Genomic DNA, 13,428 nt, shown 5'->3' on the forward strand with positions numbered 1-13,428 from the left:
TTGACACACATGGGTTTTCTGATACAGCCCAGAGATGTGGTTATATGTATAGGGGTGACATGCTCTGTGGGTCAATGCCTGTTATTGGAAGGTCACCTGTTTAAATCTTGCTGTCTGTAGAGTGATGTCACCGTTGGGCCCTTGAGTGAGGCCCTTGACCCCAATCGCTCCAAGGACTGGCTGATACTGCTTTCTCAAATGTGCATCACTTCAGAGAAAAGCACCTGCTAAATAAATAAATGTCAGTGTAGTAGAGGTCTTTAAATTGGCTGTATTGTGCAATGAACTGGCACAGAATTTTCGACAGGGGGTGCTTACTGTACATATCCAGCTTTTCACCTCCAACTTCCCAGTGCACCCAACTGCGGCACAGCCCAACCTATTTTCACGTTTCTTAAATACAGGTTTTTAACAATAAACTGTATATATTTCAAATGATTATGCATAATAGCAGATATTTTAGCTAATTCATTGTGATTACAGTGATTTTATGTTTTAATTGCTGAAAATTGGACTTCAGAATGATGATGAAATTGAAAATACAGTAAACTTATGGTCTATTTGCTGAGTGACTTTTAATCCCATGTAGTATATGGAAAGAATTAGTTGTCACCCATGTGTGGGAAACAGCAACAGACTGTTACTAACTGTCGAAAGATGTATAAATAAGTAAGCAGACTCCTAATCATGAGTGCAGGATGCGTTCTAACAACTCAGGGGATTTCACAATGATTGGGGAACACATGTCTTAAACGTAAATATTTCTGAATTTCACACACAAAAAATGTGACATTTTCATGATGGGGGTGCATATGTCCGCGCCACTGGACTGGCATCACATCTAGGGTCTCCCCTTGCTTGTGCTTCACCTACACTGGCATTGACTGAAGGCCGCGGTTCATCCCCACACTGGAAAAGCGCTCGTCGGAAATAGAGGGATAAAGCGCAGCCAAGCGGCAAATACGAGTTTCTCAAAGAACTGAAATACAAATACATCCATCTAAGTAAATATATCTAAAGCTGTAAATAGACTGTGATAAAAATAAATGCCCCCATAAAAGCACTTTGAGTGGCCACCAGTAAAAAGGCAAATTCACAAAGCATTTATGAAATGTTATACCCTTGTCCCTGATATTTCCATGGGGACCCTACGAAAGAGTCTTATGTCAACATGCATGGGTGGCTTTTGGTGTGTAACAGATCCTGCAGAGACGGATCTCCAGCCACTGTTTGGTGTGACAGCCCTCGGCGCCCTCTGCTGTCCTGTGGGAGTAAGTGAGCACTCTGCTAGAGCACGCTATGTGCTCCCAAGCTCACATCCAGCTGTCCTGTGAGCCACCATGCATGCAAACACCTCCCAGGAGGGACATGCAAAGGTCAGTTTCACTGGCTCCTGTTACTGGGAATGCTGGGATTGTGGACTTTCCTTACAAAAACTGAGGAGGTCTGTAGTAACAAAAATTCAAGACTCTTCATGATCGTGTCAGTTGTAATCACTGATATTTTTTTGTTTAACTTAAAAATGGGATAGAAAATAAAAAGCAATAAAATAAACATGAATTGTACTGTATTACTGTATTTATGGGTTAAAAAAAATCTGCTTAGATTGGATGTTTGTCTTGTGAAATTTTGTTCTTCTTTATCAAAGTTTCTGCCCCCCACCCCGCTCCCAATAACAGTCAAATCTAAAATTGAACATTCAGTTTAAGTTGTATGCAAATCAGCTTGTGTTTACAGAAGGCGATGTCTCTGTGCTATTTTAGGGACATGGTCATTTGTCTTCTCCGGGGGAGAGCCCTGAAACATAAACAAGGATCCCACGCCACTAGTTCAGTCTACAGATGTTTTTTATTCACTGCAAAACGAATTAGTAATTTATACATAGCATGTTGCCCTTCCAGGCAGTGAAACAAACCAAAACAAAATACGGCTGCAGAAAAACAATCAGGGATGCAGAGGTCATTGGTGTTAGGCACAGCGCTGATGGGGGACACTCACACTGTTATTCACGTGTGAAGCACCATAGTGTCTCCCTTAGGCTCCTCTCCATCTGTTACCAGTAGAGACAGAAATAGAATGTGGGATATGGGGCAACCTCACACACAGATCTGCCAAGATCTCCACTCAGTATGAAGAGATTTTGATTGATGTATATGACATTGATGGGTCTGTGAGTGAATGAAGGTAGCACACCAGGAAAGCCCTTAATGTACATGGGCTCACTGTTAAATGAGTATGTTCTGGGCTTCCGGGAATGTGCCCCACACTCACAGTGACCCTGTAGTTATGGAAAATCCTTGAATGGATTATAAATAATCCATGGAGAGGTCATATAATAAAATTAATCTCATGCAAATATATGATGTCATAATGAAAAGACCCTTGTATCTCTAATGTGTCTATTTCTATAAGATTTTTTTTTTTTAATTCTTGTCATAATGATTTGTCTTTATGTTCCATTAACTTCTCCTGAACATCTGGCACAGCGAGGTGTGACGGCAGGAAGTGTCGCCGGCTGTCCTGGACCTTCAGGGAGCCAATGCTGCAGTTGGACGCTGGTCTTTTTTAGAGTCTGGTGTCAGGGTGGGAAACCAACCTCTTCCCACGATGCTGTTCTTCAGCTAATGGCGGATGCAATACCCCTACTGGTTTTTCAAGAGTGATTCATCAGACTCGTCAAGAATCTCTAAGGGTCTGCCAAAATTAGGTAATCTTTTTTTCCTGAAAAATAAAGCGGTCAAATGGTGAGGATGACAGATAATGAAAAACGAGCTGCTGTTTTGGGTGGAATGTTACATTTCCATTTCCATTTTATACCATGTATGCTTTTGTATATGACTCTGGGCTCTGAGCTTGTCTAACCCTTTCTAGATCTTGGCTGACTGTATCTGTGGTTTTCCCTTTTCCTCTTTTGTGTTAAACCACCTTTTGGATGCTAGCAGGGATTTCATTAATAATGCTCCTTTGGTGCCTATTTTTGTGGGTGTGTGAGGTCTTGTTTGTTGTTTCTTAGAATCTTCTCCAATGAGAGGGCTCATTTCTCAACTTTAGGAGCTTTATTATTGGCCAACCTACATATCAGTGGATGCCTAGTCAATGATAAGAATTATCATGCATAGAAATGCATCACAACCATATAGCAGATTGCTATATGGTTATGATGAATTGATAAAAAATATAATACGGGTGTTTGGCAGACACCACTGTCAGGTGAGAGAGGCTTAAGCCTCCAATGTTTTAGCAAAGCCTCAAATCATTTTAGTTGTGCTTATAACGTTTTTTTTTTGTCATGAAATATCAAATTCAGAGCAATGATGTCCACAAAGCTGTCTTTTGAACAGAGTGTAAATGCATTTACACTAAGTGTAAAAAAACAATAAATGTGTCATATGAAATAGTTTGTTGCAAATAGCACAAATTTTTGATCACCCTGCTCTGAAAATTTTATGGTTTCGACCCACCACCCCCTCCCTGAAGACAGCTGAGTTTGCATATGTTACACCATAGTATATTCCACTTAAATCCAGTCTAAAACTGCTGTCACAGAGACCTCTAGCTGCAGTGGAAGCTGAGTAACAATGGCTGATATCAGTCCCATTCGCCCTGCCCTTCTCTAACCCCGTGTGCTTCCTATCCAGTGTGATTATATGACATGACCAAAATAGAAATGGAAGGCCTTTAAGATGCTTGGATATTTGGCCATCCAGATGTCCCTGTTTACATGGGGGTGTGAAGTAGCAGGTGTTAACACGTTATTTGTTTATGCAGAGGAAGTGTGTGGCCAGTTCAGGTCTCATCACAAGGTGAACATTCATCAAAGTTTGTGGTTTTATTGAATGTTTCCACATACTTGCTGTATCAGGGTGATTTAAAAACATGGAAATGGCAAAGCTGTGTATGATATAATGTGCTTTCACTGCAGTATATGAAAATTACATACTATATGGCTCAATAGGCAGCATTTATTTTTTGTATTCACTGGATGTGACATATGTAAGATTTTGGGACCAGTCTGCTGTCACCTGACTTCCTGTTAACAAGATACCTCAAAAAATCTTTGACAGATCTTTTGCAGACTTTGCAGGCACACTGTCTAGGTGACGAACTGGAACTGATTAACTTTTGAGAGACATCGCCCCAAAATTGAAGCTTTCGTCCAATCTTTAACAAAAGGCATGCAGACATATTGTAAGGTGAAGACCTTTCCGAATTTTAAGACAAATCACACCAAAATTGAAACAATGACACAAAGTGACAGCAGAGAGAAGAGTGACGTAGATACGACACTTAACATTATGAACTGGATAACTTTATTTTATATTATTACTCAGATCTTTGATGGATCTTACTACCATTTCACAATAACATTGTTGAACCTGCAACTACAGAGGGCAGCCAAGAGTAAAAACAGAAGCTTGCAGTCACCATCTTTTGAACAAAGCCGTCTGCCATTTCGAACTGAATCTTTTTGCAAGCTTCCCATGAACACTGTACAGTCAATGATTCTGTGGAGTGCAAGATCATTTCTATACTTGGAGTATTCTATACTAAAGTTCATAATTTATTTTTTTTGTTGTCAGCTCAGTAAATTTTATTGGTAGCTGTCCGGTGGCTGGTCAGCAAAATTCATCGTTGGGGAGTTTAGTCATGTCACTAAGCCCTAGTCCAAATCAGTGATGACACATGAAAGACCAGCTTCACTCTCATATGTGTGTATGTATGTGATGCACCTGTGCAAATGGCTTGACTGTAATTCCAAGAATCCAGCTCCTGGCTTTGCAAGCACAAATAACCAAAACATGAGCACAACTTAATTAATTTGAGAGCTCAAAATAGCAAATTGAGAGCATGAAAAAAGTAAATCATAAGCTTATTTTAGTATTTTGTAGGCACGTTTAACTAACGTGCACATTTTAGTACATTGTGCTCATGACCGTATATTCTATTAGTGTATCTGTTACAGTTCTTACTGTTATGTCACGGAAAATATTGGTCATAGTGCAAAAGAGAAATAAATAGAATATAAATATTTAGTCACACCTTATTCATCCATCCATTTTCTGTAACTGCTTGTCCTATGCAGGGTCACAGGGGGGTCTGGAACCTGTCCCAGAGGCTACAGGTGCAAAGCGGGGATCCCACGGCAGGGTACACTCACACACCAGTCACATACATGCCCACCTACAGGCAATCTGGTCATTCCAATTAACGTCAGCAACAGTGCTAACCAGTGCACCATCATGCCATCTTGCCCATGTCACTGTATATATTAAATCACTACATTTATTAGGTCGTATTATTTTAATGTGCGTTCCTAAGGAAATCAAGAAAAAATGGTCCCAAATGCCTCTTTATTGCACCTCATCAGTGGATTAAATGGTCCCTTTAAAATTTATATGACAATACAATTTCCTTGTAGTTTCAATTTCTTTGCTGATCAACTGTTTCCTCCAAACTCTTCTCACATGACTTTTTTTCCCATTGAGCATTTAATGGATTCATTAATACAGATAACTAACAAAACGCGTGATGCACTTGAACCAGTGTTTTATCGTTGAAGAACTGCAATGTATTAACAATACTTTGGAGTGCCAGTCATTATGAGTCATCCAGGGCCCACCAGCTGTTCCAATCAAGTGTGGTAATTGGAGAAAAGGAGCAAATGAGCCATGCTTTGACATCCGTCCCTGTGTGGTGTCTGTGGTGGCACATGGAGGGTAGGGGGGGGGTTCTGCCTCATCAGACATACATAAGCCTGGTTCAGAACCCGAACAAGAGCCACACAAAGACACAAGTGTGAAAATGTTACACGACTGGAGTAAATACTGTGACGTATATCTGAGAATTGTGACGTCGTCCGCGTCTTTGTTTCATTGCTTAATATAGGTTATATAGGTGCATCCTAAAGTAAACAGTGTGTCGTAATTAAACAGGCAGTTTAATCAAACAGATTTTTTTCTTTAACAAATACTTTGAAATAACAAGGTGGATTGTTACATAGCGACGAAGGAGCGAGACGCCATTAAAGATGCGGGTCTTTGTGGATCCTTTTCGCAAGGCGAGGTCTTCGGAAAGTAGCATCACTTTGCTGATTGATGAGACTGTGCGCAGCTTAGCTCAGAATCGCGCGCGCTCTGCGTGGGCGCGTTACCGAGCGCTACCTGTAGCGCGCTTTTGCAACCCTGGCGTTACCTCTCAAGGTAAATTCAATTTCTGCCTATTTACTTGCATGTTCAACAGCATTCTTCTCTGGATTTACTCATATAATTTCTTTGCACTTAATGTAACTAATAATAATTAACTAAACATGACATCGCCGTTTGCACTTTATTAACGTTCGAAGTATCTACACCTGCTTAGAAGAAATGTGGACATTATTCTAATTTAATACACATACGCTAAACGGCTAGAGATACCATGACGATGTGTTGTATTGTAATCATATAATTTATTATACACGACCTGCCGAAACATTTAGGCAACAAAAGTCCATATAGAACTCAACCTTCTCTCCAGAGTTGTACTGTTTATTCAGCGTGTTGTTTTGTGTGCATCAGATTTATAGCAACCTCCTTTGCGAAGTCACTGATATCTGATTTGTTGCACCTGCCCATAATTTATTTCAAGCATTACGTGTGGCATCCAATGAATAGGAAGACGATAACAAATGTGTGCCTTTCATGATTATAATTAAGCTATGTATTAGATCTTGTATTAGATTAATTGCCTACAAGCGGTAGGTGAGTTTTGAATGATTTTTCCTTTATTGTATTAATTCTAGTAGGTTATTGCTTTGGACTTGATCGAATGTCTCATGAGTTCATTATCCTTACTATAATTCATAATTCCCCCCCTTTTTGAAATATATGGTTTAGCTGAGCCTTGGGGATGCCCATTCCAATTCAAGGTTGTCACGATACTACTATCCTTATCCAAAGAATGACGAGCATGTTGTGACATTTACTTTGGGGATTTTGCTGTACACTTCACCTGTTTCTGTCACTCTGCTACCGGTAAGCGGAGCAATGAGAAGGTCACGCAAGACAAGCTTCGATTGTCACAACGTAAACCTGCCAGTGCTTTCAGTTTGAATGAAACGAGGCGTTCATCAGCTGAAGAATCACATTAGGGGTAACCTGTACCCGTCGACAATAAAATCTAATAAAAAAAAAAATCTAAGTAGCCTTAACATTCATTTGTAAAAGAAGTGTATGAGATCTAATACAATATAGCTTACAATTAGTTTTTCCTTTCTTTCAAAATATTTGAATACACGGTTAATGATTGTAAACGAAATCCCCCAATTTCGACCAAAGGCGATTCCTTAGTAATAATTGGTAGGATGGACTGTTTAAAGCATGTGTCATGTTTTACCTTGAACTTGTCGCGTTGATGTGGCGATGTTATTTTTCTTGCAGGTCTGATGTGAAAGTGGTCAGTCTTGCAACAGAGACCGATTAGGACATCCGTATTTTTCAGAAACTGCGCGTTGAAGATTTTTTTTTTCCCATTTTTTTTCACGATACTTGTCGCTCCAATAGGAGTGGCGATGCTCGGGAAGAAACTGGCGAAAGTTCATTACTTCCAGACAGTTTTAGGGTTGTGTTCTCTGGTGCAAGAGTAACAAGAGCACAAAACTGACTGAGTCAGTGAGTGAAGAGAGACGGGGGAAAGGAAAAGTTAGTGTGGAATTTAACGCAGAGCTTTGTGATCGGAGATGGATGGTAATGGTACGGGTCCGAAGAAGAATGATCAAAATCATGATTCCAAAGCATCTGGTAAGTATATGTAATTATCTTTTTTTGTATTATACGCGAATCATTATTCACGTACAGGAAGAATATAATTTACAGCTGTCAATGATGACCATTGAATGCTTTAACACATGCAGTTAATGTAATGAAATCATGGTCATATGCAATAGAAGTAGCAATTTTATATTTTGAATTTTAAAATGACCAAAGTTCGAATAAGATGTATTTAACATTTTATAGATGTTAGATGTTCTGTTAGAATTTTTCCCAGTGCAATATGATGACATTTCGCTAAGTGCTAATAAGGCATCATATACTATACTTGCGTTTAAAAATAATAACAATAAAAAAATTATAAATGGACCCAAAGTAGCTGCTTAATCAAATAACATCCTACTTTCTATTTTATCTTTACTGGTGAATTCACCCATTCCCCAGACTACCAGTTCTAATATTAGACGGAAAGGAAGCTTATTTTTTTTTCTTTTGCTCTTTTTTCAAACTTCGATTCCCACGAAGACTCATTCTAAGCCTGCTTCTTTAAACTGCCACCCGTATAACTGGACAGAGTCCCATCATAGTAAATATCAGAAGGCCAAACAGAGGAAATATGAGAGTCAAAAATATAAAGTTGACGGAAACCAGCTGGATGATGTTATACTGAGAGATTTGGAAGCATCTTTCAATAAAGCAAAGCATGGTTGGGTCAAAATAATTTTTTCTCATGTTCTTTGCAGTAAATAAACATTTAAAAGCTGTCATTTCTAATTATTCTGTGAACAATCACCTAAAACGATGTTTACAAACCATCTTCTTCCACTATCCATCATTGAAAGGCTTATTCTGGTCAGGATGGTGGAGCTAGTCTTAAAATTTCAAATAGTTTGGGAAGGCTGCATGTAATCAAAGAGTGACCCTTATAGGTGCCATATTACCTAAGCAAACAAAGGGCTTGTTGCATAAATAGGTCTGCTACTATAACACAATGTATCAGTACAGTTTATGGATGTTATGGTGTGTCAATCTGACCTGTTATGAACATGCGTGATTTGTAGTCTATAATCTCTCACTTTTTCTTGGTCAATTGAATCAATTCATGGTTATAATCTCTTGGAGGGATATACTATTTTAAGTGAGCCATATTTGAAAAATAAAAACAAAATATCACAGCCCATCTATGGTATTAGTTCGATTCCCACTCATTTAAAGATGAAACATACAGGCGTATTATCAGATTTCGTGTATGTATAGGTACAACATATTTAACAAGCAACAAACACAGTTGGGTTTACTAAAAGACCACCTAAGACATTTTTTCCCTTGTGTATTGTTCATACTGGAAACTTTTTTTCCCCCCACTGTTTGACCCAGACATTAAATGGACAGAAGTAATACCAGATATGTCCACTAAAAATGTCTTTCTATATTTAATTCACAAGCCTAATCACTTCGGATTAAAAGTAAATTTATTCAATATTATCTTTGGAAGAAGAGAAGTGGGTGTGATGCTACTGTAACTTGTATCACTTATGAATGCCTTGAATCGCCCAGTATCTATCATTGATCTATCACTTTCACACTTTAGATGTGTTCAACTGCAATTTTAACTCTGAACACATGATGACGCTCTACAAAAAATGTGCTAGTGGTCTTAGCCTTTATGAGGAACATACCTGTAACATATCTTCCTAAGTTCTCAGAATGGGCTTTTTTCATATGTCAGCTGAGACCCAGGCAGTCTTGTATGGTATAAAACTGAATGACAGCCATGCAATTGGGTTAACGTGAAGCATTAGCTTTTTTTTGGGAACTTCTGTCCTGTGCTAATCCCAGCTTTTCTTACTCCACAGGTAAAACGTTCTTAGTCCACAACCGCTCAGGAAATCACCTACCAGAGTTGGACTCAGAGTCTGTGATAAGAAAGACGGAGAATTGCAGCCCTGTGCCTGCAGAAGACAAAGGGGTGGACATAATCAACATCAAGGGCATCGAGGACATCGGATATGTCCAGCAGGATTCCATCGTGAGTCACTTTCTCAGTGTTTGCAAATGATATTTTGGATCACATGTTAGGCATGTGATGCTTGGAGTTAGTCAACAGGAACACCTTTCATTTGGGTACAAACACTATAGTTACAGTGACGGTCCACATTCTTTGGTTCTGCCCATATTAATTACTGTGAACTGTTAATACTGACTGACTTTGTTATGGAGGGTAGGATGACTTGCATGTTCAAAGGGGCCCTGTTCCAAGCTCACCAGTGTGGACATGGCTATCGTTCCAGCTGCATTTTTGCATACAAATACTAATGATGGGTGGGAGTCAGGGACTGGGTTTGAATGAAGGGGACCTTTCTTTGACCTCTGAGCAAAGTAAAGCCTTCTTGAGCATTAGAGAATCGTACTACAAAGCCTACAAATAATATCTTTTCATGTTACTTTTTTAGCAGATATTTTTCTTCAAATTGGAAACAAGTAATGATCACAGAGCAGAGTCAGCCACCATCCCTGGGGCAACTGGGGTTAAGGGCCATGCTCAAAGGCCTAGTGGTGATACAGCTACTCTGCTGGATATGGGATTTGAAAGCACAACAGACATAGGTACATACCCTTAACCGACTGTGCTGCACATCACTCAGGTTGACTGTGCTGCACATCACATACCCATGTAAGTCATCTTATATCACTCACTCAAATGGCTCTGCATAATGAAACTGTGGGCTATTTCTCAAGCTCTGAAAGGAAGACAATTGGAGATTTCACCACATCCTTATTTTCCCAGAGAGGAATGAACTTTGCTCCTGCCTGTGCAGAGCAGCCAGACACATGTTCTCCAGTGGGAACACACCCAAGCTTGTAAAGGCAATATCCACTGTTGTGTGATAACTATTTTTTTCCATATGCATTCCTACTATACTGGTTCAGGGCCCGGTTTTCTGTGATGTTTATTGACAAAAAAATTGTGAATGGAACCAAAACAGTATCAAATGCACAACTGTACAGCATATAACAGCAGATGCAGGCAATGAAATTAGTTATTTACAGTATTTAGATGCTAGGCTAGTTTATCTTTTTGTGGGTTGGAATTATGAAACTTGTCTATTCTGTGTGTCTGAAGTAGTACTTCATCATCATACTTCAAGTCCAGTAAGAGGTTCACAGGAAAATATACAGATTATTGCATTGATCTGGGGTTAAGTTACTATCACAAGACAACATAAAAAAATTCTCAAAACCGGAACTGATTAGGGTTACCATAAGTGAAGTGATTATTTGTCATTTTTGACACACCACAGCACCCAGTGCACATCAACGATATCTGTCCTCTGCATTTAACCTATGTGTAACATTGTGACATAGCAGTGGACAGCTAATTCAGCACCCAGGGAGCAGTGCTTGGGGTGTGGTACCATGCTCAGCATACCTCAGTGGTACTTTGCTGGTCGGGGATTCAAACTAGCAATCTTTCGATTACAAGTTCACTTCCTTAACCATTACTCCACCACTGCTCATAATATTCTCATGAATATTAATGGATTTTCCCTAACCACCCTGTATTAACAGGGTGACCTTACAGTTAACTGTCATTTTACAATTTACACACAATTGACACAATATACCTGTATACAAGTCTTTTTTAACAAAAGTTAAGCTTCAAGCAAACAGGATTCACCGTTCCCACAAAAAACAAAAATAGTGTCTAATTGCCATTGGTTTCCTGAAGCTGAGGTCACTCATGAGCAGCATGACACATAGAGATGTGCATATTGTTTAATTTTTAAAGTAAACATGTGCATGAGCCTTGTTAGCTCTGTGTGATGATATTGAGTGGCTGCCATATATTGACAATTGGTGCCTTTTCTTTCACTGGTACTCCACTGTAACTCCCAGCACTGGGTCATACGGGTTGCAAACCCGGACAAACTGCTGATTTTTTGAAAAACCACCTGGACATCCAGACATGGCCCAAAAAGAGGATGTTTCTGGGGAAACCCGGACATATAGTAACCCTAGATCTGATTTTGAGACAGATTGCCCCAAAACTGAAGCAGCACTGTGTAGTGATTCCAAAAAAGGTATGATAATAATGATACTTTATTGATCCCTTGGGGGGGAGATTCTCTTTTCACCTACCTCAGCTTGCACTCCATGACACACACGTAGGTGAGAGAAGGGGAGTTACTAAAGATTTTGAACCCCATGAAATCATATCATATATTCGGCCCCCCAGTCCAGACCAATCCAATTATTTTCCAAAATTTTAAGGGCCCCTGTCACTCTGGCGCCCTTGGAATCTTCCTAACTCACCCCCTTTCTTACGGTGCCCCTGGGTGAGAGCAAGCTTGGCAGCGAAGAGCGGCCACCTGTAGTGGCACCTACTGTATGGAGCTGGGGGTTAATGGCCTTGTTCATGGGCCCAGAGATTTAGCTATTTTCCTGAAGGAAGGCTTGAACTGGTGACCTTCTGATGACAGGCACAGAGGTTTAGCATCCTGAGCCAAATTAATAAGACACACAAAGTGCTCCAGTGGTGCTGCTGTAATACTGGTTCATTTCCATATCCATGGATTTCCATATTACTTTACTAGTGAATATTAATTAATATTTGAATGTACACTTCAAGTTCAATAGCTGTCGATCTTAGTGAAGATTATAGACATGCGTAATCAGAAAATGGAGTGGTCGCATTGTCCTCCATTGTCCATTGCTTGAACCAGACTTTACTGGACATCTCCTTAAGTTATACTGTAGTTAGTCCCTTAATTTTCTATATTTTCACTTAGAATGGTGTCATGAATGAAAATGATGTCGCTGTCTTAAAATATGTCACCACCTTTGTCATCATCCCTGGCAACATATCCACAGTGTGTGTGTGTGTGTGTGTGTGTGTGTATAATTGATAATGGAATAGTGAATGGGTTTTGAAGGGTTACAAGTTTATTTTTATTAGTCAGTATTAAATAGGATTATGAATAAAAGACGAAGAATAGTCACAAAAACCACAAAGTACTTTTGGAAATGTACATTTTCTTAACAACAATCACACTGTATGTAATCATTTTCACTGTCAGCGGTCTGCTGTCAGCATGCCTTTCTAGCTTTGGCGGCAGTCACAGTGTTGCTCTTTTCCATTATTGTACTGTTGAAATCTTTACTGTATATTTTTCCATAATAATTCTCTGTTCCATTTCATTGAAATACTTAGTTCTGTTGTGATCCATGCTTACGTGATTGGCTAATTGTTGCAAACTGCACGCTTTTATGTGCATGCGCCTAGGAAGATTTCAGGAAGGTTTCAGTAAGCTTGGCTTTAGTAAGAAACCCTGGCATGATATCAGACACCCCACTTCTCCTGAAGTCTCCCGCAAATTGACAGCAGCTCCCTGATAACCACAAATGACGCGCAGTGTCCTACAAATCTGTTGTTCCACTATCCAGTGCCGGTAAAATGATCCAGTAAGGAGTTTCACCAACGCAACCTTGCCCCAAATTTTATCACCACTCTATAGCCCCAGTCAGCAAGTTTCTGACCCATGCCCACCCTAGTGAGCAATTTTTTAAATATATATATATATATATATATATATATATATATATATATCCCCCACCCTCCCGGATGCCCCTCATCTGCCTCCCTGAAATCAATATCCCTAAGGTGGGATGTCTGTGATAT

The 13,428-nt window shown here is 39.6% G+C and overlaps 1 protein-coding gene across 7 annotated transcripts in view; it reads left to right on the plus strand.

Moving 5' to 3' along the window:
* Nucleotides 1–7,619: 7,619 nt before the first annotated feature.
* The window catches only part of LOC111840721 (anoctamin-1), a 46,535-nt gene continuing 40,726 nt past the window's right edge, over nt 7,620–13,428 (plus strand). For 4 of the 7 annotated variants that reach the window (XM_023805878.2, XM_023805887.2, XM_072718088.1 and 1 more), the window contains exons 1-2: nt 7,620–7,778; nt 9,605–9,777. In XM_023805878.2, coding sequence (XP_023661646.1) covers nt 7,718–7,778; nt 9,605–9,777 — 234 coding nt within the window. In that variant the 5' untranslated portion in view covers nt 7,620–7,717. Of the gene's footprint in view, nt 7,779–9,604; nt 9,778–10,201; nt 10,356–13,428 lie in introns of those variants that run through there. The other 3 variants (XM_023805857.2, XM_023805869.2, XM_023805894.1) reach the window with 3 other exon arrangements.

Source organism: Paramormyrops kingsleyae, chromosome 11, assembly GCF_048594095.1.
Source record: "Paramormyrops kingsleyae isolate MSU_618 chromosome 11, PKINGS_0.4, whole genome shotgun sequence".
Lineage (NCBI taxonomy): Eukaryota > Metazoa > Chordata > Actinopteri > Osteoglossiformes > Mormyridae > Paramormyrops > Paramormyrops kingsleyae.